This window comes from Triticum dicoccoides, chromosome 3B, assembly GCF_002162155.2.
Source record: "Triticum dicoccoides isolate Atlit2015 ecotype Zavitan chromosome 3B, WEW_v2.0, whole genome shotgun sequence".
Classification (NCBI taxonomy): Eukaryota; Viridiplantae; Streptophyta; class Magnoliopsida; order Poales; family Poaceae; genus Triticum; species Triticum dicoccoides.
Window position 1 is genome coordinate 474,945,696 of NC_041385.1, and position 24,038 is coordinate 474,969,733.

Consider the following 24,038-nt stretch of genomic DNA (forward strand, 5'->3'; position numbering starts at 1 on the left):
GAAAATTCAGTGTTCCAAGTATAAACTTTCAAAGTTGGACATGCCGGATTTTAGATTTTTGGAATTTAAATTTCCAAATTTCACAATTGTGATATAAATTTCAAGATTTCGAATTTCCAAATATAAATTTAGAGTTCAAGTATGCAGATAAAGGAATATTCTAATTTAAATTTACGTTCAAAATTTAAGCTTACCCCCAACTTGCTTGGCACAAAAGGTTTTGTTGTTGCTGTTGTTCAAAATTTGAAACTAGCTTCGAAACATGTGATAAAAGTACAGCAATGAAGGTTCTTTTGGCACAAAGATACGGATAGAAACTGTTTTTCTATGGAAAGGTTGTTTTAACAAACATATAAGACTGCAAAGAATACATGATAATTATTAGAAGATCCGCCAAACAAACCCTCCCTTGTGCAAATTCGGTTCATTTAATTCAAACTACTAACAACATGCAAAGAGAAATATGTGTGACATAGCCTGATCTTGTTGCCTATCTTTCGAGTGTCTACGTTGACGAATAGTTCAATTCTCAGTTGAAGAATTATACTGTGTAGTAGGCACGCTCAAGTGCCAATGCGCTGGCCCAGTTCCTAAATGAACAATACTCCATTTTGTTTTGCAGAAAAGGAGAACAGTGGTATGCACAAGTTAGGTGCAAGGTGCAGCGATCCAACTACTGAGAACATGGCGTGCTCTTACCACAATAATGCAGCAATGCACTGCGCATTCACATACAGTCTTGATAGAAATGGAAGAGACTTCAGCCAGCTACTTCACTTAATGAATTCTTAAGTTACCAAATAAACCTGGTCGATTATGATTTCTCGGCTGTTGACCAGCTTAATCACATAAGCGGACATGAGCAAATGAAAGCTCCAGAATATCAAGCAAATTACTAAGTGAATCCGCATCAACTCTCTTCCCCTTTGATCTCCGATGTGAAACTGAAAAATTCTTTTGCTGCCAAAGCTCTGAAAGAGAACATAGCATGGAAGGAAAACATCACTACATTGATTATAAGTTGGAAAACAAGTAATTTGTCACCTTATTCATTACTGAGAGTTGAAATCTGGAAACATAGTTATCCAAATATTTAATTTTACCTTCGAGCAATGGTGATGCATTCTCTATCTACAAAACCAACCAAGATTCCTCCATCCTGATGATTAACATGTTCTGAAACTACAGGAACCTGGTCCATTCCATGAGAATCCATAATCTTTTCAGCAGTAGTAAGTGGCATCTGAGGTGTCACAGACCATATTTTACATCTAACGGCTCCACAAACATGAGACATCAGACATTCATCTACCTGTTCCAGCATGAGCAGAAATGAGTAACTAAAATAAGAACCACATCAAGTTAGATAAACTTAACACCCTGTCACGAACTCATCTACGCTCTAGGGGATCAGAGAGGGGAATCGGGATGAGATCGAGACTTGGGAGAGGGGATTTCTTCCAAGGGAGGAGATACAGTTTTGGGGAGAGTTCAGAGATAACACTACACACAACACACACTTGCCCATTGGCTACAGCTGGCTATAAAGCCGCGGTCCACTTGTCTCTCCTGCCAACTGGCTGGTGGGGTCCACCGTCACGCGTCCACCGCATCGCTTCCTAGCGATGCAGGTGTGACATTCCCCTCTTCTTCAGAATGAGCTCCTTCTTCAGTTGCAGCTTGCTGGTCGGCCTCGTCGGCGGCTGGTGTGTCCCACGCCGGTGCGTGAGGGAAGCGGCGGCGCAGAGTGTCGTAATCCTCCCATGTCATTGTCGTCCGGTCGTGGCGCCAGCGCACTTTGACTTGCACCAGAGCGTTGTTGCCACGTTTAACCATGCGCCGCTCCAGGATCTTCACTGGTTCTTCGTCTTGGCCGGTGAGGTCTGGCGGTCGTGGCAGCTCGGCGAAGACCGGGGTGTAGTTGGGAGTGAACGGCTTGAGCTGGGATACGTGAAAGACAGGGTGAATCCTGCTGTCTGCCGGCAACTCCAACTTGTACGCCATCTTGCCGATTCTGTCGAGCACCACGAAGGGCCCGAAGTACTTGTAAGCCAGCTTAGCACAAGGCCGGTTCGCCACGGATGATTGTGCATAGGGCTGGAGCTTGAGGAGAACATGATCACCCACCTCGAAGGAGCGCTCCGTGCGGTGCTGATCAGCCTGTTTCTTGAACCTGTGCTGGGCACGAAGAATGTGCTCGCGAAGCCGTGCCGTATGCACGCCCCAGTCCCAGGGCTCGCCATCGATCATGGGCACCGTCTTGTCATCCCAGAATGCCATGGCGCCGATGTTGGGCTCCACACCGTACAGAGCCTTGAAGGGGGAACATTTGATGGAGGAATGAAAAGATGAGTTGTACCAGAATTCCGCGGTCGGCAACCAGCGGCGCCATTGCCGGGGCGCGTCGTGCACCGCGCATCGCAGGTACATTTCCATGCACTGATTGACTCGCTCACTCTGGCCGTCTGTCTGGGGGTGGTATGCCGTAGAGAAGAGCAGCTTAGTGCCTGCGCTGGCAAAGAGCTCGCGCCAGAGAGCACTGGTGAAGACACGGTCACGGTCGGAGACAATGGAGCTCGGAATGCCGTGCAGCTTGACGACATGATCCCAGAAAACCTTGGCCACTTGGGGAGCTTTGAATGGGTGACGAAGCGGAATGAAGTGTGCTGACTTGGTGAGCCGATCCACTACCACCATGATGGAATCGAAGCCCTCCGATGCTGGTAATCCTTCCACGAAGTCCATGGTCAGGTCGCGCCAGGGAGTGGTTGGCACGGGCAATGGCGTGAGCGTGCCCGCCGGCTTGGATTGCTCGTGCTTGGCGTGCTGACACACTGGGCATTGTCGCACGTAGTCGGTGACATCGGCCTTCAATCCATCCCACACAAAAAGCTTCTTGATGCGCTGGTAGGTGGCCGTGGCGCCAGAGTGGCCACCTATCGCGCTGTCGTGCAGCGCGCTGATGATCTTGGTGCGCAAGGCCGTGTTCTTGCCGATCCACAGGCGCTCCTTGCGGATGAGGCCCTTGTAGAGCTCGTAACCCTCGTCGTCCGGGCTGTGGATCGCGAGCTGAGCCAGACGATCCTATGCGTCGGCGTCCATGGCGTATGAGTTGGCCACCTCCTGAACCCATGCGGGCTGGCACAGGGAGAGCGCGTCCAGGTTCAGCGACGCGCCCACGCGGGAAAGAGCATCCGCGGCTCCGTTTTCACTGCCACGACGGTAGCGGAACTGGAATTGGAGTCCGACCAGCTTGGCCATGGCCTTGCGTTGCAGGTCCGTGGCGAGCTGCTGATCCTGCAGGTTGCAGAGACTTGTGATCGGTGATGATGGTTAAGGGGCCCCTTTGCAAGTACGCTCGCCACTTCTCGATTGCCATCATGACGGCAATGAACTCCTTCTCATACGCTGAGAGCCGTTGGTTGCGCACCCCCAGGGCCTTGCTGAGGAACGCCACCGGGTGCCCTTCCTGTGCCAGCACCGCGCCAACGCCGGTGTCGCAGGCGTCCGTCTCAATCGCAAACGGGCGCTCGAAATCTAGGAGCGCGAGCACGGGCGCGGTCACCATTGCTCGCTTGAGGAGATCGAAGGCCACCTGCGCCTTCTCTGTCCACTCGAAGCCCTTCTTGGTCAACAAGCTTGTGAGCGGCTTGGCGATGATGCCATAGTGCGCGATGAACTTGTGGTAGTAGCCGGTGAGGCCGAGGAAGCCGCGAAGTTCAGTCGCGTTTGTTGGAGTAGGCCACGCGACCATAGCCTGCGTCTTCTCGGGGTCCGTGGCGACGCCCTCCTTGGAGATGATGTGGCCCAGGTAGGAGATACTGTCCTGGGCGAACGAACACTTGGACTCCTTGGCGTACAACTGGTGCTCCCGGAGCAGGGCGAGGACGAGACGAAGGTGTTCCAGGTGCTCCTCCAAGGTTTGGCTGAAGATCAAAATGTCATCAAGGAATATTATGACAAACTTACGGACGTACTTGGCGAAGATCGCGTTCATGAGGCACTGGAATGTTGCCGGAGCATTCGTCTGGCCGAATGGCATGACTTTAAAGTGGAAATGGCCATGGTGGGTCTTGAACGCGGTCTTCTCCTCATCGCCCACGCGCATGCGTATCTGATGGTAGCCAGCGCGAAGATCCAGTTTGGAGAAGAATGTCGCGCCCGCTAATTCGTCGAGCAGTTCATCGACAATGGGCAGGGGAAACTTGTTTTTGACAGTGGTGTCGTTGAGCCGGCGGTAGTCGACACAAAAACGCCAGGTGCCGTCCTTTTTCTTGACGAGCAGCACGGGCGCGGCGAAGGGGCTCATGCTGTGCTCAATCACGCCGGACTGCAACATCTCCTGCACCTGGCGCTCGATTTCGTCTTTCTGTAGTGGCGAGTAGCGGTAAGGGCGCGAGTTCGCCGGGCGCGCGTCGTCGACGAGGGTGATTGCATGGTCGTAGCGGCGATGGGGAGGCAAACCCTTCGGGTCAGCGAACACGTCCGCAAAGTCCGTCAGTACACTCTGGACACTGGGTGGCATCTTGGTAATCTGCGGCTCCGGTGCACGGGGCAGATCAAGGACTGCCATGTACCAAATGTCATTCCCAGCTTGCCATTTGCGCACCTGATCGGGCTCGATTTCTTCCAGCTTGTCGTTCTGCTTTGGACGAACACCTTGCAGAGTGATCATGGCGCCTTGGTGCTCGAACGTCAGTGTCTTCTCCAGCCAGTGACAAGTCATCGGGCTGAACTGCTCCAGCCAGTCCATGCCGAGCACGCCGTCATAAGCACCCAAATCCAGTTGCCTCATGTCTGTGGCGAACGTGTGTCCTTGAATCCACCGGTTCAGTCCCTTTACCATGCTGTTGCACGTCATGCGCTCGCCGTTGGCCACCCAGACCTCCACCGCGGGCACGGGCACAGAAACCGCGTGCACACGCTCGGCGAACTCCTTGGAGACGAAACTGTGTGTGCTCCCGGAGTCGACTAACAGCAGCATCACCTGATTGCCGACGAGCGCGCGCAGACGGATGGTGCGCAGCGACTCCGTGCCGGCAACCGCGTGTGTGGAGAGCACGCAACATTCCGGTGCAGGCTCTTGCTCTGCTGGGGCGTCGAGCAGGTCCAGGGCATGCACCGCGTCATCGCTGAAAACCTCTCCATAGTCGCCGACGTGGATTGTGAGCAACTGAGTTGCAGGCTTGCACCGATGGTCGCGGGAGTAATGATCTCCACACTTGAAGCAGAGGCCGTTGGCACGCCGGTGCTCGCGCAGTTGACGCTCTCGCGCCAGATCGTCGTTGGGCACGCCCACGGCGTCAGGCCGCGGCGCCGTCGGGGCCCGCGGAGGAAGCTGTAGGGGTGGTGGTGGTGGTGGCCGGCCCACAGGAATAATGCGCGGTCGAGCACGTTGTGTGCCCACTTCCTCTTCGACGATCCGGGCCAACACCGCCGCGCGTGTGAGACTGGACGGCTCCTGGAGGCGGACTGCCGCCCGCAGATCGTCGCGCAAACCCAGCAGGAACTGCGTGACGAACAGCTTGGGATTGAGCGACGCGTCGAGGGCGAGCAGGTGGTACATGTGCGTCTCGAACGCCGTTCTGTACTCGGCGACGGTGCCGGTCTGACGAAGCTGGAGCAGCTGGTGCATCTCTGTCTCGAACTCGTCTGGCGCGAATTCGCTGATGATGGCCGCGGTGAACTCCTCCCAGTTCGGCGCACGGTGTGTCTGCCTGTATGCCTGGTACCAGCGTGCCGCATGGCCATCGATGTAGAGAGAGGCCGTGGTCACCCAACTGTGCGGCGGAACTCGGTACAGCTTGAAGTAGGTGATGCAGCGGTCGATCCAGAGGCTGGGCGAGTCGCCGTCGAAGTGAGGGAAATCATGCTTGGGCGGCTTGACCATGTACTCGTCGCGCGGTCCGTGGTGCGCGTCGCGGCCCGCCATGAACGCCGCCGGCTGCCCTGCGCCCGTGAACTGGGGAGGATGCCGCAACGGCAGCAGGGGCGGCCCGTTGTTGGCGAGGCGCACGGCAGGGCACTGAGGAAGAGGCCCGCACGCGTGCTCCATCGAGGTGACCGCGGAGGCCTGCGTGTCGCCGTCGTGGTGGTCGGCGTCCCTCGGTCGGTGAGGCGCAGTGGCCGCAGGTGAAGGTGATTCGCGCTGCTGCCGCACCTCGTCGACGTCGGCCTAGGTGAGATCCAGCTGCTTGCGGATATGCGCCAGATCCGCTGAGACTTGCGTGTTGAACGCGATCTGGGCCTCGCGCTGCTTGTCGCCCGCAAGCGTGGTCTCGTCGAAACGCTGCAGCAGCGCCTGCAGCAGCGTCTTCAACTCTCCCGTGGATTCAGCCATGGCGGTGATGATGTGGCGGGTTTGAGCCGAAGGTTTGCTGGGCGGCGCCGTCGCACACGCTCTGAATCAAGCCAACCCCGCTGGGGATTTCGCGCAGATCTCGCCGGAGCGAAATCGCACCCGCAGCGGTGGATTTTACAGCTCGATCGAGAGGGAAGAGTGGCGGCGGAGCAAAAATCTGGGCCGAAACCTGAGCTCTGAATACCAACTGTCACGAACTCATCTACGCTCTAGGGGATCAGAGAGGGCAATCGGGATGAGATCGAGACTTGGGAGAGGGGATTTCTTCCAAGGGAGGAGATACAGTTTGGGGGAGAGTTCAGAGATAACACTACACACAACACACACTTGCCCATTGGCTACAGCTGGCTATAAAGCCGCGGTCCACTTGTCTCTCCTGCCAACTGGCTGGTGGGGTCCACCGTCACGCGTCCACCGCATCGCTTCCTGGCGATGCAGGTGTGACACACCCTTTGGATTACCATTTGACCTCTTAAGGAAATAAGAAACCCATCTTTTTCTCTGTTAATAAAAAAGAGTTTGAAGTATGTATGAACCACAAGAACTTCAGTGTTTAGAAATATGACAAATATATTTGAACCTATTGGACTTGGGAGAGGTGTAACTAAAGGACTCTTGTATTAATTCCAACAGACTGGATCCTATTTTCACCGAGGGAGGACAGGTGGGGAACCAAAAACTACTCCCTCTGTTTCTTTTTGCATGGTGTGTTTTTATTGGTTAAGGCAAGACTTTTACCAAGAATTACTCGGTTAATAAGTGGTTTAGTAATACGAAATCACAATCATAAATATTTCTAAATAGGAAACTAATTATATCAACTTTATGTCACATAAATTACATACTAATATAGTAATTGTTGGTAAAAGCCTTTGTCTTAAACCAATCAAAATACGCCCTACAAAAGAAAAAGAGGGGTCGCCCAACCCAAGTAATCAAGCAATAGGCAATCTCATCCAACCAAGATAAAATAATTAGGGCGCCAGATTAGAACCTAGGTTATTCTTTAGCGCAAGACTTTTGTGTATATAGGGCAAGGATCTAAAGGTCCTATGGTTCAAACAGGTTGTGAGAGAGAATTCAAATCCTTGCACTCTTTTGGAGTTGTGATAAGGAATTTGCAGATGGCTTCGTCATCATTTTTCTATTGTCATGATTATTCCATCACAGATTGAGAGACGGAAAGTGGTCAAGGACTCGGAGCTCCAGGGACTAATTAATTTGTGCAGAATATATTTGACATGTTCGGATGTTCCAATCCATCACAAAAATAGGATTCTTCATATGTGATGGTCTGTTGGCTGTTATGTGATAGTTTGTGAGTTGTTTCTTTGATGTATCTGAACTGTGATGTGGTTTACAGGGTTAGACTGAGTATGTCTCCTTTTGGTTTTGCATCCAAAATAGCCATATGGATGCAAATACTTCGGACACTAGGTATCTGTCATGAAACTTGGAAATCAAAAAGGACAGAAAAGAAGTGTGCACAAATAAGTATGTCTTCCCATAAACTAAAACATCAAGGTTATGCAAATAGAGAAAATGAACCAGTGGAAAATGGTGGTAATTCTCACCTCAAGTTGCATCCTGGTACTTTTTACAGTTTTGCAGAAATCCTGGAAATCTTTGACTGTTAGCAAGCCTAATAAAGACTTATTGCTGTCAGTTATCATAACAAATGGTTGCTTCTCCACAAGCATAAGATTTAGTGCCTCAACTACTGGAGTTTTCAATGAGACAGAAATATATCTAGTTTTCATAGTCTCTGCAACAGTAAGATTTTCCAGCACGTTATCATCTTTGACATCATAGACACAAAGCGAGCTTTCTAGTTTACATAATTCTGCAGTAGCATCAACACTATCCACAGAAGTGAGTTGTTGGGTTTGAGTGGGCACATTTTTCGCCTCTTCAATGGTGCTTGTTTTCTCCTCCAATGAATCCAGCTTACCCTTACTGCTGGTAGAGAACCTTTGAGAAGAAGCGATCCAAGAAGATAGTCCAACAGCACCAAGCAAAGGCAGAACTATACGATAATCCTGCGTTAGTTCAAACAGTAGGAGGACAGATGTCAAAGGCACCTTGCATACACCGGCAAGTGTAGCTGCCATACCAACCTGCAAAGATAGAAACAAAGGAAAACAAACATAAGCAATGATAATACTGCTTGCATAATATCTTCATTAGTGTAACAGCGCGCAAAAGGAAAAAAGTTAGAACTTGAAAATCGCTGAGCAGTGACTACAAAACAAGCACAAGAGATGGAAATGCCACCACATGGTTGCAATATCATTAATACTACAAAAGCATACAAAGAGACATTGAACTTCTCCCTCCGTTGCAAAAATGGGAGGCAGGATTTGACTTGGCATGATCTGCAAAACTGAACAGTGGCCATTTGTTTCTTTGGAAGTATTTGTTGATCACTACATAAATAATGATCATACACAGATGTTATAAAATATGAATCTAACAGTATCACTTTTCTGTAATTAAATTTAAATATGTATATTGCTGGACTAATTGTTGGTCAAAATTTACAAAGTTTAATTTTTGAGATGTACTGGTGCTTTCTAAAAATTAACGGAAGGAGTAGTTGAGAAGAAGAAAGGTAATATGCTGATGGGCATTACCAGACCATATGCTTGAGGTGACGCTACGTCTAGGAAGGGGACATGAAACAGTGCTTCAGAGCCAGTAAATGTAAACCTCATGAACTTGCCATATGCCATGCCTGTAGCTGCACCAATAAAAAGGGATGGTGCATAATAACCTCCAACCAATCCAAAAGCCCTGCACAAAGACGTCGCCAATATTTTTACTCCAATGAGCTGAACCAACACTGCTGCTGAGAGACCACTTGTAAATGGCCGTGATTCCAGTAAAATATCAACATTCTCAAAGCCCCAATACAGAACTTCAGGGTATACAAGAGCGAGAAGACCAACAATAAGGCCACCTAAGGCAGGGGATACAGCCATCGGCAATCCTGTTGTCTTTTGTAAGCGTTCAACCATGTCCATAGTTAGTGCTGTACACCTAGATAGGGTGATTGACACCACTCCACAAAACCCGCCCAGCAAGAGATATAGAGGAAGTTCTGACATTTATGAAGTCATGTAAATATCCTCATACTTTCAATCTCTGGAGCACGAAAAACAAAATGTAAAATGAGAGTACCATTAAAAGTTACTGAGAGCAACCTACCATCTGGAAGATTGTATAGGCATTCTATGTGACTATATGAGGCCAAACAAATTGCAGAACATCAGGTTGGTTTAGGAGTATCGGGTAGTTCAAGAGCAAAAATGCGCAAGATTTGTTGGTGTCCTGTTTTAGTAATTTTCAATTGCAGAACAGCAGGTTGCTTTAGGAGCATCAGGTAGTTCAAGAGCAAAAATGTGCAAGATTTGTTGGTGTCCTGTTTTAGTAATTTTCAGCTGGTACAGTACATGATTTAGCAAATGGCTGCACCAGTTGCTGACTGATGGATGGTGTCTGCCATTGTCCTTGCCCTTCTGGCTTTTAGTTTTGCTTTTGATGACTATTTGGATACTCATAAACTTTGCAATAATCTATTGAGGGATGTGTGCATCGATTGATGCTGAGGCTGGGGACTACTACCCTCTTTTTGAAAGAAAAAGAAACAGAACATGACTTATTTCATCTCAACATATGAAGTTACTTGGGAAATGTTATTGGCGGGAACAAGTTAAAACAGCAGAGACTTCATCATAAGAAACTGTGAAGCATAAGAACCAATATTGCAAGATGCAAGGAAGTACTTCATATTCATAAACAGAACTAAAAATCTCAAATATAACAAACATTAAGTACCTGTTGGGGAGCGAAAATCATATTCTGGAACAGTGAAAGCAGGATCAGAACCAAGACCAATCTCTGAAACAACAGACGCTATCACTGCACTGAGGATCACCATAGGTGTTGAGTTGGAAAGGGATGAAGAATCGCCAGATGAAGGCCACAAAACAGACTCCACCGCAAAAAAACACCCAGCAACAGCAGCATTAAAACCTAAAATACAAGGAAATCACCTGAAATATAAGTAAAATGGAATCAGAAAGCAGAAGACACGGAATATTTTGACTTTACCATTGGACATGTTGACCATATCAGAGTACTCATAACAGGTGAATCCTTTTCGAAAAACAATAACAGGTGAATCACATACTTGCGGCTAGGTAAAGTTACATGGCGCAGGAACATTCCCTAAAATTCCACCAACGCATGCAACTAAATTATAGTTATATTACATAAATGTATACAGTATGTATGATTAACTAATTATAGTAGGCCAACATCAAAATGTGAATATATGTGGACAAAACTATCTATAGGGAACTGATTTTCTTTTATGACAGGATACCCTGTTAGTTTAAATTGATTTGATATAAGCATGAAGAAATCAAGCAAATTATGACATGCTTACCCAATGGTTAATCCATCATACTGATGGAACATACCTTGTAACAAAATATATAAACAATTGGGGATGTAGAACTTACCAGATGCAATGCCAGCTGCTGACCCAGCTGCCACAAGAGACAGCTTTTTTCCGCCTTCCCACCCAAACACATTTCCAAATCCTTTCGCTATAGCAGAACCTATTTCCACGCTGGGTCCCTCAGGCCCCAGAGAGTTGCCAGTTCCGAGAGTGAAAGATGCCGCCACAGCTTTCAAGAATGGCCTAAACACACCTTTTATATTAGAAACAGAGCCATCTGAGTTTGTTTTGATAGAACTTCTTAGCGTATTCAGCCCTCCAACTATGATGCCTCCACTGACGGGAACAAATATCACTCTCTGCCAAATTTCAGCAGTGGGTTCTTCCCTCAGCCACGAAGCGCCTCGCAGTGGTATGCCATCCCAAAGCAGGTCCCGTATTTCATGAACCTATGGTAAAAAAAAAATACATCCAAAGAAGCAATAACATGTACTTAAACTAACAACGTGAATATTTAAAAATGATTCCCATCAGTAGCAAAATGCAACAAGGTGCCTAAACTTTCAAATTGTATCATTCTGACTTAAGACCTGAAGTTTCAAGTTCACCCAACATTTGGTGGACACCTACAGAATTCGGAATTGGAACCTAGCCAAAGATGGGGTGCCGCATCCTGTACTGTAACGTAACACGTGTCGCAATATACTGAACGTTTTCAGCCTAAGGCCATGTTGTTCAGGTATTCAGGGGGATTAGAGGGGAAGGCACGAGAGAAATCGGAGAAATAATGATTTGGAGTTATGTTGCTTGTTTTATTCATGGGCACAGCTCCCTCTTATATATAGGAGGCAGCCTAAACAGATACTCTGACCTCCAGAAGCCGAACTCTTTTGTGATTGTATCATCTAGATACATCATACATGGTGATGAATCAATAAAAACTTCCATTTCCAAAAGACAAAAACAAAAACAAAAACAAAAAAGATACTCTTATCCAACTTCATAACAGTTTGAAACCTCACTTGAACCTTATAGGTTTAAGGTATCTTTCAACATAGCAAGCCATCAAATTAATGTGACGAATCCATGGTCTGACACCTAGCTGTGCCTGTTAGGAAAATAAACCACGTCGTGTCCGGTCATGGCATGTGTGTGCGTCGCGCATTATGACGTGTGTTTTCGAGTCTGCAACACCTATGTGCATCTGTGTCCCGGTGGCACGTGAGTACATGCTCGCGTTCGTGTCCACCGTGTCGGTCTAGGTCAGGCAATGGTGTGCGCCATGGCCTGGCAAGTTTGTTAGCTGCATGTGTGCCTGTGCTAGCCGAGTCCTGTGTTAGTGCATGGGTTAGTTAGTGGCTGGCTGTTATGGTCGGGTCAGTGCGTTTGTTGGCTACTGGAGTGAGATTGAGAGGTAGAGAGGTAGAAGAAGATGAGGAGCTACTCCGGTCAGCTCCAACAGTGCCAGTGTCATGTCCAGCTAGGACATGGTTGCTTCCAAACTGGTAGGCAGCTAGGCTCACCACCCTTGGCATCGTGTCTCAGCTGGACACAGCTGCACAATTGCAGTCTGCTCCTTGTCGATCCGAATAAGACATGAGGCTATGCTGAGTTTGAGTTGAAAGAAACTGCTAGCCCCCCTAAGCTATATGTTGGAGATATGAGCAATGCTTCGAAGGTATTGTTCATTCGTATATTCAGCATCAATATCCATCCGACTTATGAATGAAAATCAAATCAAGCTAGAACTTTGGCAGGTAGGAAGGTGCCATCGGTTTTTTAAGGTGGTGAAGGCGGTCCTCGTTTTTAATTTTCAGTATGACGAGCTAAATCACGGATACATGAAGTTCAATTACTTGATAGAATAAAATGCAGGTGTCTGAGCTATAATGAGTGCTTCTGATTACCTTCCACGAAATAGCTTCTGATGTGAGCATGGTTAGGTTGGATCATCAAGCTTTTACAACTGGCTACACCTCATACAGGAATGACAACGGTGATCTTCTTATATGTGCCAACTGGCTGCTGTCATGGCCCTTACTGCAGGAGCAGATGGAGTTGGACTACCACGGGATTTATGTTCCATTTGGGATGACAGTTGGTTTGATATGTAATGTTGGATTTCGCACAAGCTTTATGTAGCTTATGATTTCCCTCAGAGCCATTGAGCGTGAATGTTGTAATGAAGTACAGTACTCCCTCCGTTTGTTTTTATAAGACGTTTCACACAGCTTGCTGTGTACTGTTTTGAACAGTGTCTGAATGCCTAAAACGTCTTATAAAAATGAACAGAGGTAGTAATAAATTTGAATGCGTACATCTTCCGATGCAAACACCGAAGGGAAGTTCACTACCATTATCTACTACTCCCTCACTACTGCCAAAAACGCTCTTATATTATGAGACGAGGGAGTAGAAAACTACCACAAAAGCATTAGTTGCATGATTCGTGCAGCAGTTGAGTGACTGTTGAACCAATTTGAAATTCTGAAAGAATCAAACCATAGTGTGGTTCGCAAGCACCTACGGAAAGATTGAAGAGGACAACGGAGACGCCTGTGAGGAAGCCCACGAGGCAGGCTGCGAGCGTGACGAGGTCGAGGCCGGGCGCCATCTCCTCCACGGACGCCTTAACCTGCTCCCCCCGCCGAACCTCGGCCTCCTCGTCCGCCGCTCCGCATCGAACCCGAAGGCGCACGCCCCCGCGGCGGGTACCGGGCAGCAGGGGGCGGGCCGCGACGCGGAAGAGAGGAGGCGGAGATGCAGACGAGGCGAGTAGGAGACGCGGGGAGCACGGGGTCGCGGCTGGCGCCATGGATTCCGATTGCGGGACCGGTAGAGCCAGCTATCTCATCTCTGCTAGTGCTATGCTGTTCTAGTAGGGGCTCGAAGCTGCACTGTTCTCATCTTTGGAGGCTCAAGGCAAAAAAACGCCTCTGGGGAATTCCGGCCTTTCCAGACGAGGAGGGCTGTTTTCTCATTATTAGTTTCCTCGGTATAGTCTGGTGGACAACAATCCGCAACGTTTATCCTCTCGCCTGTGCTCTTTCCCTCGATTTCTGCCCAACTATTCTGAGATAAACGGAAATAATATCTGGCAAACGGCAGCCAGGGAGCTCATCCCAGCGAACGCCTTCCCCGTCTTTGTACGGATCTTGACACAAGCCGATGTCACGTAGATTTCGTTCGCTGTTACACGTTTTCTTGGACGAGGGTGTATCTGAGTGCACGGCAGTTGCATGATGGCCAATCCATCGTCCGATGATCTGCTTGGACGCACTGATGTGCTCTATCGGGCAGAGATCGTCTGCTGTGTATCGTGTGTATAGCAGCGCTCAGGGTGCTTACCACTCGACCGTAGTGGGTTTTTGTGAACACTTGCTACGAAGCTGCCATATGTATGTCAAACCTAAATTTTTTTAAGTGGATTTTCCTTTTGAAAACATAATCCAAAAATCCTTATTTTTTTATTTTGAAAGAAAAAATCCTGATGTTTTTACTGGGTTTTTTTTCTAAACTTGTCATGTGCATTTTTAGTTATAGGTAGCATGGCAATTTATTTTTAATTTTAATCCATGACATTTTTGTGTGTTCCAAAACATGGCAATTTCTATGTCCTTTTGTAATGCCGCATGGCAAACTTTGGGAATTGTATTTCTTATTCATACCATTTTTTGAAAAAAAAAATATTGATGTCTTACATGGCAGTTTTATTACTAAGAGAATCACAGTTTTATTACAGCATGGTAGTTTTACTGTTAATAGCATGACAATATTATTATTGAGAGCATGGCATTTTATTGTTAAGAGGATGGTGATTTGGTTATTGAGAGTGTGGCAGTTTTATTATTGTTCGCATGATATTTTTACTAGTAAAAGTGCCCGTGCGTTGCAACGGGCTAACAACAAAAACTCACAAAAATTATAATGACCAACATAAAACAATTCAAGTTCATCAAATTGTGCCAACCTGATGTAAATCCTACAGATCAAATCAATAATTAAGAATAACTCATGTAAGAAAGAGGAGCCTGAGCTTTTAAAAAAAACGTGCACACCATCCTGGTTGAATGTGCTTGAATGGACGCTCCTTCTGGCGCTGCTAGTGGCCACCACTATGACTCCTTGTCCTCGCGGGCACGCGTGGGGAAGGAGCAGATCCTCCAGTGCAAGAAACAGCAAAACACACCAAGAATTATGAACCACTTTTAGCTATTTACAACAAATAGCCCAAGATTACACCACATGGTCATTAATAGCAAGATTGGATAAAAATAGCTTCTTGTATATTTATACACTCACACACCAGGTCCAGTTCTTCTCATTGCCTCGCTGTATATTGTAGTCTTCACAGAATATTAATTACATGATGATGAGATTAACCGAAAAGACTACACTGAATTTTGGCATTTTGCCTATGCAGTAACTCAAAAGACAAACAACTCTTACAGAATAAGAATCGTATGTGTTTTCTTCCACAAAGATCATGAACAATGGGTTTAGTTTTCTATTTTATTTCATTGTTGACCCAGTCTTTCATGGCTGCTTCATTAGGAACTTGAACATGAAAGAGGATGATAGGAAAGCCTCTTTTTATTACAGGTATATATATTCAGTAGCTCAGGCCTTTGTAGCAAATTTGTATAGGTCTGCTTGTTGTGCCTACCGAAGTATGCACATGTTTTTGACCTGCAAGTGCAGCTAGGGATGCCTGTAATTCAGAATTAAAACACAAAGTTGATGATTTCTGTGTGTATGACACTTGTGTTCTGTACATGTCCCCATGCTTGCAAGTTGCATTTGCAGTGTATGGAACTAACCTTATATGGCTTATTTGAGGGGACAACAACAGCAGCCAAGGTGGCGGCAGGAAGTCCTCGACGTGTGACCTGGACAACGTCTTGGTCAGTTTCTTGGAGATTATGCTTCCATTGCTCACGCTCGTCGGGACACACTGCCGTCACCGTTGTCGGAGTCTTTGTCGCTGGGGGCGGGACTGGTCCCTTCCTACTTCCTAGTTCCTACTTGATTCTGCCATGACCTGATTGCCCTTGCAATGCAACGGGGGCCTAAATATTTTACGTGTTAGAAATAATACAATAATAGAACCCCACATAGTTCTTTTATAGAGAACTTCGCAAACCTCGACTAATCTATATCATGCAGGGAAAGTATCAATCATATATATCTTCAGAATCCCCATACACATCAAGCAGCATTATCTCCCTTTTATTACTTTTATAAATCATTCTTATTTCCTCCAACCAAACTCACCATGTCTATATCCTTTGAGCTAAGGGAATATTTGTACTATGCAGAGGAGAAGATTAACACTCCATATTGAGAGAACAAATCAAGTTTAGTATAGGTGCCATGCCAGTGGCATGTTTGAGATCATGTCGTCGCTGCTGAACCTTGTACTATGTCATCTAGCAGAACACGTTATCATTTGCGTCGTATATATTTCCCTTGATGCATGGGTGGAGTTGAACATGCCCTGAACTCTGATCTCCTTTCCTGCTTTGACTTTAATAAACTTGAGTACATAGTATGCACAGTACTACTACTGTACAACATATAATTAATATTTTACTGTGTGAAAAGAAATTAAGTCAAGACCCTGAAGAATACTACAAAAATATCTAAATGTCCACAACGATGTTCTTAAATTCTGAAGAAAGCTCGTAACCCAGATGTAAATTTCAAGCTGGAAGTTTTATGCACAATCCTTTGTATGTTTGGCAAGAAAAATAATATCAATGAGCTTCTAGCTTCTGCATCAATGAATATATACCAGAATCTAGCCTTTTGTACCCAACCAAACCTAGAAAACAAAGTCTAGAGAGAGGGGGGGGGGGATAGAGTCTGTCCACTTGCTCTGTAACATTAGGAGCCATGACACGCCAGTTTTCTGCTCAACTATTCGAAGTATAAACCACTTTTACTACTGAGTGCCAACTCGAGAAACAAAATCCCATTGTCATCTTACTACGTAGCAGTAAGCGTTAATTAAGAAGCAATATCTCATATTGTGTAGCTAGAAGAAATTAACATATTAGTCATTAAAGTTGACTCACGGCATTCTTCCTGGGGGCATCCAGCCCTAGTTGATAGCAAGAATTCTTCATGTACTCTTTGGTCGCCTTTCCGCACGTCACCTACGGCATAGTCATAACCTGCACGAGCGAGTGCCAAGAACCCAAATTAAATTAATCGCCAAATAACAACTTGGAACTTGTGAAGAAGCACAAAATGCTAGAGTCCAGAAATAAAGGCAGATTAATTCTACTAAAGTTTTAAGATATTGATCTTTATGGTTTGATAACATGTGAATAGGAATTTTGGAAAAAAGTGGTGGCAAGTCATACAACAGACAAATAAATTTGTCCAAGAACTGATCCTCCATGTCCGGAGAGAACAATCACAGCTACATGGAAGATTTCTACAAGTTTAATTGAAATTTTATGAGCATATTAACATCCTCCGAAGTCTGAATCTCTCCACCTTCCACTCCATGGGCATTGTCTTCCATGTGATAAATGTAACTACTTCGCATGAAAGGTATAATATAAACTCCCAACAGAAGGTCAGAATTAACATGTTCAAATCCCGCACTTGTATTGATGGACAAACGGTTCATGACTTGCACACAGACAACTCTTGTGTGGTCAAGAAAGGGACCCATTCATTGTTGCTTCTTTGTTTCTCTGATCAGCTTTTTCTAGGACTGAACTGAAGAAGAGGTTATTTAGATTCAGAACCTAAAACCTTGCTTGTTGTAGAGTCCCTCTCTGAATTCCACATTTTTTGCAAGAGCAGTCATTGTACATCAAAATTTACCATGTGATTCATCAGGAAAAAAAGGAATGGAAAAATGCCATGCTACAAACATAATATAACTGAATACGCATTGTCATATACAGTATGGATTATAAGACGCATAGCTTTAATATCATCATTTTCCCACAAAAAAAAATCTCTAATATCAACATTTTGCAGAGGGAAAGGCTTTAGATTTTTAGTGCATTAACATCAAAAGATAGCGCTAACAATAGAAAAGAAGTGGCTTATATTTAGAGAAGTGGTACAGGAATGAAAGGTAAGCAATATACATAAATAGCAAGATATTCTATGATACACACACACATCAGGTTTCTGATGGTCCACACAACATCAGAAATAACAATATATATCTAGAAAAGAACTATGTGGGGTTCTGTTATTCTGATCAATTGAGAAAGCCACAGCCTCCTTCCCATGAGAGCATGATCCGTGAATTGCAGCAGCTAGCCACTACAACATGAGAGGAGCATAGTTGCACGGCAACCGTCGGTGACCCAAGTGTAACGGAACTAACTACTTGTGTGATCTTAATACGAATTAAATTGATGTACCCAATACGTTTGTCAAGACAAATCCAAAAACAAAACTGCTTGTGCGACCATACGAATTAAATTGCTGAATCTCGGTTAGTGGAAAAGATATTAATAACCTACAGGGCAAGATTCCAATCCTAATGTTTGCTAGCATGCATAACAATGTGACTCCCAGCATGCACCAACAATACGAAAAAATTAGAGTTGGAAGGCATCTGAATTCCTAATACAGAGAACATGATGAGCAAAAACTAATTCAAGTTCAACAGAACCAAATCCTACAGCTCACCCATCTTATGAGGTAAGGGTTCCTGCTTCCAAGATATATTTTTCTCTGCAAATTCAGATAAACATTATAAGGATAATTAATACATGGCATGGCCATAAATTATATCCGAAACAAAATTTGTTGAAGCAAGAACTTGAGCAACAATTTCTAACGGCGTGGGTTACCTCTGATCTCTGTGGGGGTGAGAAGGTCCTAAGTGAAGGACGAAGCAGCCATAGTGGATCCATGACCAGAGATGGCATCCTGTAGATGCCAAACCATAGAATATAGGGCATGTTTGCTAAAAGACCGCAACACCTCCGATAGCTCAATTAGGTCGGCTGAAGGTAAACAACAATTAAAACTAAAAATGCGCATCAAAGATAAATCGAAAAAATGCGCAGCAAAAACAAAAAGCATGCACACACACACACACACACACACACACACACACACACACACACACACACACACATATATATATATATATATATATATATATCATTATGAGTGCCCAGATCTTGTTGGAGGTGCTGTGTCTAGGCAAAAAAAAAGGTCAACACCTAACTGTAACTTCTTTATATGATTAAAAAAAATCTGCAGATATACATTTGTTAAGCAATAGGAGCCGGCGTACCCATGTGTCTTGAGACTAAACATGATGTAAATTAATTAGCAAACCATTATTCTAATAACCCGATTCACTCCCACCATTATAACATGTTTTGAATCATATGAAAGGAGATTTAGTCTCATGATGTATTCATGTGGAGTTTACCTCAAGGATCTGTGACTGAAACTGGTTCAGACAAACACACAAACACCTTGTGTGCAAAAAATAACTGAGAATATCCACAAGCACATGAGCGTCCAAATTTGAGGTGAAAGTGGTGCAGAGGGGACGGCCAGGTCGCCAGCAAGTGCAACGACGACCAGCTCGCGGTGGCTTTGGTCGAGCGGCGAACGCAAGCCCTCCCGAGCGGCACACAGCGAGGAGCTCGGGCATGCGGGAGAGAGGAGGAGCTCGGGCACGCGGGGAAGATGAGGAGCTAAGGTGGAACGGTGGTGCAGGGTGCTGTGATTGCCGGCGTCGGCGGCGGCCGGCGCGTCACCGGATCGAGCGCCGCACGGGCCGCGTGCCTCCTGGCGGCTGGGATCAGGAGGCGTGGGAGAGAGGAGAGCTTGTGCAGTCGTGCTCGTGTCTGTTTTTTTTTATTTACAACCCCGGACGAAACGTTTTTTTCACTTAAAAACAGGGACTGCGGGTTGATTTCTTAGAAAGAGAGGGACTTTTATAAAAAATTGCTGACGTACGACCAGAAGCAATAAACGCTTTATTAGTAGGTAAAGATTATCAAGAGGATGGCAGTTTAATTATTAAGAGGCTGGCAATTTCAGTTTTCATTGGCATGCCAAAAAAAATTCCATTGACACGAATTTTTTCTAATAAATTGTTGCACGATGGACCAAATAAAGCAAATTTTTACCCATGTGCATTTTTTTTGTTTATGGCAAAAATAAAATGTTCTCCAAAAACATGGCATTTTTTGCACAGTGAAACATATTCACAGAAAATTTTGATAAAAAATGAAAATAAGATCACATGACACTTCTTTAATCATACCATTGTGAATTTATAAATTAAAGAAATGATAGTTTTATAAAGTAGCATGGCATTTTTCATATTTTCGTAATCATGGCATTTTATACATTTATTTTTTTCTTTGTTTTTATATTTAAAAAGGTGTATTTTTATAGCATTTTAAAAATCAGTTAATTGGGCCTATCAGGCAATCGGGGTTTACCTTGGCCCTCTCCTGGCGAATGATCGAGTGGGCAGAACGTTTGTTCGGAGCTGCTCGCCCTGACAAACATAAACGATCGACGGGAGTTGCTCCCTGACGACTGTTCCAGATATATAGTAGGGTCCGAGATAAACACCTAAACTAGTATTTTTGATTGGGTCATTCTTTCATATTAAAAAGAGTTGACCTAGTTAAGCGCATTATGACCTGACTGGGCAAATCTGATCCCCTAACGTCCGTGGGCGTGTCTAGACATGCCCGCAGATAGCGTCGGCAGGCTCCTCATTTGTCTCCCTGGACAACCACAGTCCTCATATGTCAACCCTCGTATTCATGCAAATCCATGAACGCTTATCATATAGCAGAAGTTCACCATCAATTCAACAATTCGACAGAACGAAATAAACCATAATTCAACACATGCCCAAAAAAAATCAACAATTCATACATAGATAGGTGATACAGGAATTGTTGTGCTTGTTGATCTTCTTCATGTTGATCAAACACTTCTTGCCTTCATCATCCAAGAGGCTAGTGTCTTGCAACATGATTCTCGACTCCTCTGTCTTTTCTTGCCGCCTTTTCAAGCTCCCATTTTGCATATTTCTCTTACTTCGCAAAGTCCTCTCTCTCTCTCTCTCTCAATGTTCAATTTCTTTTTCACCTTCTCCCGGTCTAACTCCGTTCCCTCCTTTTGCACATCTATGAAGAGTTTGTTCCTCCTTCTTCACCTCCTTGGTGAAAAAAATTCCCACCCATGTGGCAAACATTTTGCTTGTCGCGCCATCACGCACAGCCCTCTCCTTATTTCATTTTCCCATCATGTGACGGTTCCTCTTTGGCACGGTGGCTTTGTACGCCCGCCCTCCAATTTGTTGGGAACCGTTGCATGGAAAACAAAAACAATTATACGCGCACGCAATGCTCTATCCATGGAGATGCATAGAAACGAGGGGGGAGGGAAGTTTGTCTACGTACCCTCGTAGACCGTAAGCGGAAGCGTTTCACAACGCAGTTGATGTAGTCGAACTTCTTCACGCTTCAACCGATCAAGTACCGAACGCACGGCACCTCCGCGTTCTGCACACATTCAGCTCGGTGACGTCCCTCGCCTTCTTGATCCAGCAAGACATCGAGGTAGTAGATGAGTTTCGTTAGCACGACGGCGTGGTGACGGTGATGGTGAAGTGATCTCCGCAGGGCTTCGCCTAAGCACTACGAAAATATGATCGGGGGTGTAAACGGTGGAGGGGGGTGCCGCACACGGCTAGTCAATTGTCTGGGGTGTGCTAGGCACCCCACCTCGTCATATATATAGGTGGGGGGGAGAGGGGAGAGTCCAAGGGGCGCCCCAAGTAGGTCTGAATCCTACTTGGGCTCCTGCCCTTGGTCGCGCCCCCCTGCCATATTTGTCGGAGGGGGAAGCAAAGAGGGGGGAGAGGAAAGGAAGGGGGGATCATATTCCCCTCTTTCCTTTCCATTCCCCTCTTTCCTTCTCCTCCTAGGCCGGCCCATATGGGGGGCGCACCAGCCCCTTGTGGCTGGTGCGTTTCCCCTCTTGGCCCATAAGGCCCATATCTTTTGTCGGTGGTGCGCGAAACCCCTTCCGGTGACCCGATAAGTACCCGGTACCCCCCGAAACACTTCTGGTGTCCGAATATCATCGTCCTATATATCAATCTTTACCTCTCGACCATTTCGAGACTCCTCGTCATGTTCGTGATCTCATCCGGGACACCAAACAACATTCGATCACCAAATCACATGACTCATATAATACTATATTGTGACCGAACGTTAGGCGTGCGGCCCTACGGGTTCGAGAACTATGTAGACATGACCGAGACACCTCTCCGGTCAATAAACAATAGAGGAACCTGGATGCCCATATTGGCTCCTACATATTCTACGAAGATCTTTATCGGTCGAACCTTTATGACAACATACGTAATTCCCTTTGTCCATCGTTATGTTACTTGCCCGAGATTCGATCGTCTGTATCTTCATACCTAGTTAAATCTCGTTGCCGGAAAGTCTCTTTACTCGTTCCCTAATACATCACCTCGTGACTAACTCCTTAGTCGTTTGCTTGCAAGCTTATGATGTGTATTACCGAGAGGGCCCAGACATACCTCTCCAATACTCGGAGTGACAAATCCTAATCTCGATCTATACCAACTCAACAAACACCTTCGGAGATACATGTAGAGCATCTTTATAATCACCTAGTTGCGTTGTGACATTTGATAGCACATGGCATTCCTCCGGTATCCGGGAGTTGCATAATCTCATAGTCGAAGGAATATGTATTTGACATGAAGAAAGCAATCGCAATAAAATTGAACGGTCATTATGCCAAGCTAACGGATGGGTCTTGTCCATCGCATCATTCTCCTAATGATGTGATCTCGTTATCAAATGACAACTCGTGTCCATGGTTAGGAAACCTTAACCATCTTTGATCAACGAGCTAGTCTAGTAGAGGCTCACTAGGGACACATTGTTTGTTTATGTATTCACACATGTATTAAGGTTTCCGATCAATACAATTCTAGCATGAATAATAAAAATTTATCATGAATAAGGAAATATAAAATAACAACTTTATTATTGCCTCTAGGGAATATTTCCTTCAGTCTTCCACTTACACTAGAGTCAATAATCTAGATTACATTGTAATGAATCTAACACCCATGGAGTCTTGGTGTTGATCATGTTTACCTCGCGGAAGAGACATAGTCAACGGGTCTGCCATATTCAGATCCTTATGTATCTTGCAAATTTCTATGTCTCCATCCTTGACTTGTTCACGAATGGAGTTGAAGCGTCTCTTGATCTGTTTGGTTCTCTTGTGAAACCTGGATTCCTTCGCCAAGGCAATTGCTCCAGTGTTGTCACAAAAGATTTTCATTGGACCCGGTGGATTAGGTATTACACCTAGATCGGATATTAACTCCTTCATACAGACTCCTTCATTTGCTGCTTCCGAAGCAACTATGTACTCCGCTTCACACGTAGATCCTGCCACAATTCTCTGCTTGGAACTACACCAACTGACAACTCCACCATTCAATATAAATACGTATCTAGTTTATGAGGTAGAGTCATCTGAATCAGTGTCAAAGCTAGCATCGACGTAACCATTTACGACGAGCTCTTTGTCACCTCCATAAACGAGAAACATATCCTTGGTCCTTTGCAGGTACTTCAGGATGTTCTTGACCACTGTCCATTGATCCACTCCTGGATTACTTTGGTAGCTCCCTGCCAGACTTATGGCAAGGCATACATCAGGTCTGGTACACCGCATTGTTGGGTAACGTAGTAATTTCAAAAAAATTCCTACGCACACGCAAGATCATGGTGAGGCATAGCAACGAGAGGGGAGAGTGTTGTCCACGTACCCTCGTAGACCGAAAGTGGAAGCGTTATGACAACGCGGTCGATGTAGTCGTACGTCTTCACGATTCGACCGATCCAAGCACCGAACGTACGGCACCTCCGAGTTCAGCACACGTTCAGCTCGATGACGATCCCCAGACTCCGATCCAGCAGGGTGTCGGGGATGAGTTCCGTCAGCACGATGGCATGGTGACGACGATGATGTTCTACCGACGCAGGGCTTCGAGTAAGCACTGCTACGATATGACCGAGGTGGAATATGGTGGAGGGGGGCACCGCACACGGCTAAGGAACGATCACGAAGATCAACTTGTGTGTCTAGAGGTGCCCCCCTCCTCCGTATATAAAGGGGGGGAGGAGG

General features: G+C 45.8%; 1 protein-coding gene and 1 long non-coding RNA gene across 4 annotated transcripts; both read right to left on the reverse strand.

The window, feature by feature from the left end:
- Positions 1-510: 510 nt before the first annotated feature.
- On the reverse strand, positions 511-13,780 carry LOC119276614 (chloride channel protein CLC-e-like). Its single transcript, XM_037557739.1, has 7 exons — positions 13,354-13,780; positions 10,888-11,275; positions 10,199-10,396; positions 8,995-9,461; positions 7,936-8,478; positions 1,104-1,312; positions 511-971 (listed from the first exon to the last, which is right to left on the reverse strand). The coding sequence occupies exons 1-7, from the start codon at positions 13,639-13,641 to the stop codon at positions 911-913; spliced, it is 2,154 nt and encodes a 717-aa protein (XP_037413636.1). The 5' UTR covers positions 13,642-13,780; the 3' UTR covers positions 511-910.
- A 2,007-nt stretch (positions 13,781-15,787) lies between these two features.
- Positions 15,788-19,643, reverse strand: LOC119276615. Of its 3 annotated transcripts, none has more exons than XR_005136676.1 (5): positions 19,249-19,643; positions 18,656-18,811; positions 18,492-18,536; positions 16,904-17,002; positions 15,788-15,895 (listed from the first exon to the last, which is right to left on the reverse strand). It is a non-coding gene; the product is annotated as an uncharacterized LOC119276615 (long non-coding RNA). The 3 variants fall into 3 exon arrangements; XR_005136677.1 differs by lacking the exon at positions 15,788-15,895 and adding an exon at positions 16,040-16,343; XR_005136675.1 differs by lacking the exon at positions 15,788-15,895 and having other exon boundaries at positions 16,040-17,002.
- Positions 19,644-24,038: the final 4,395 nt, after the last annotated feature.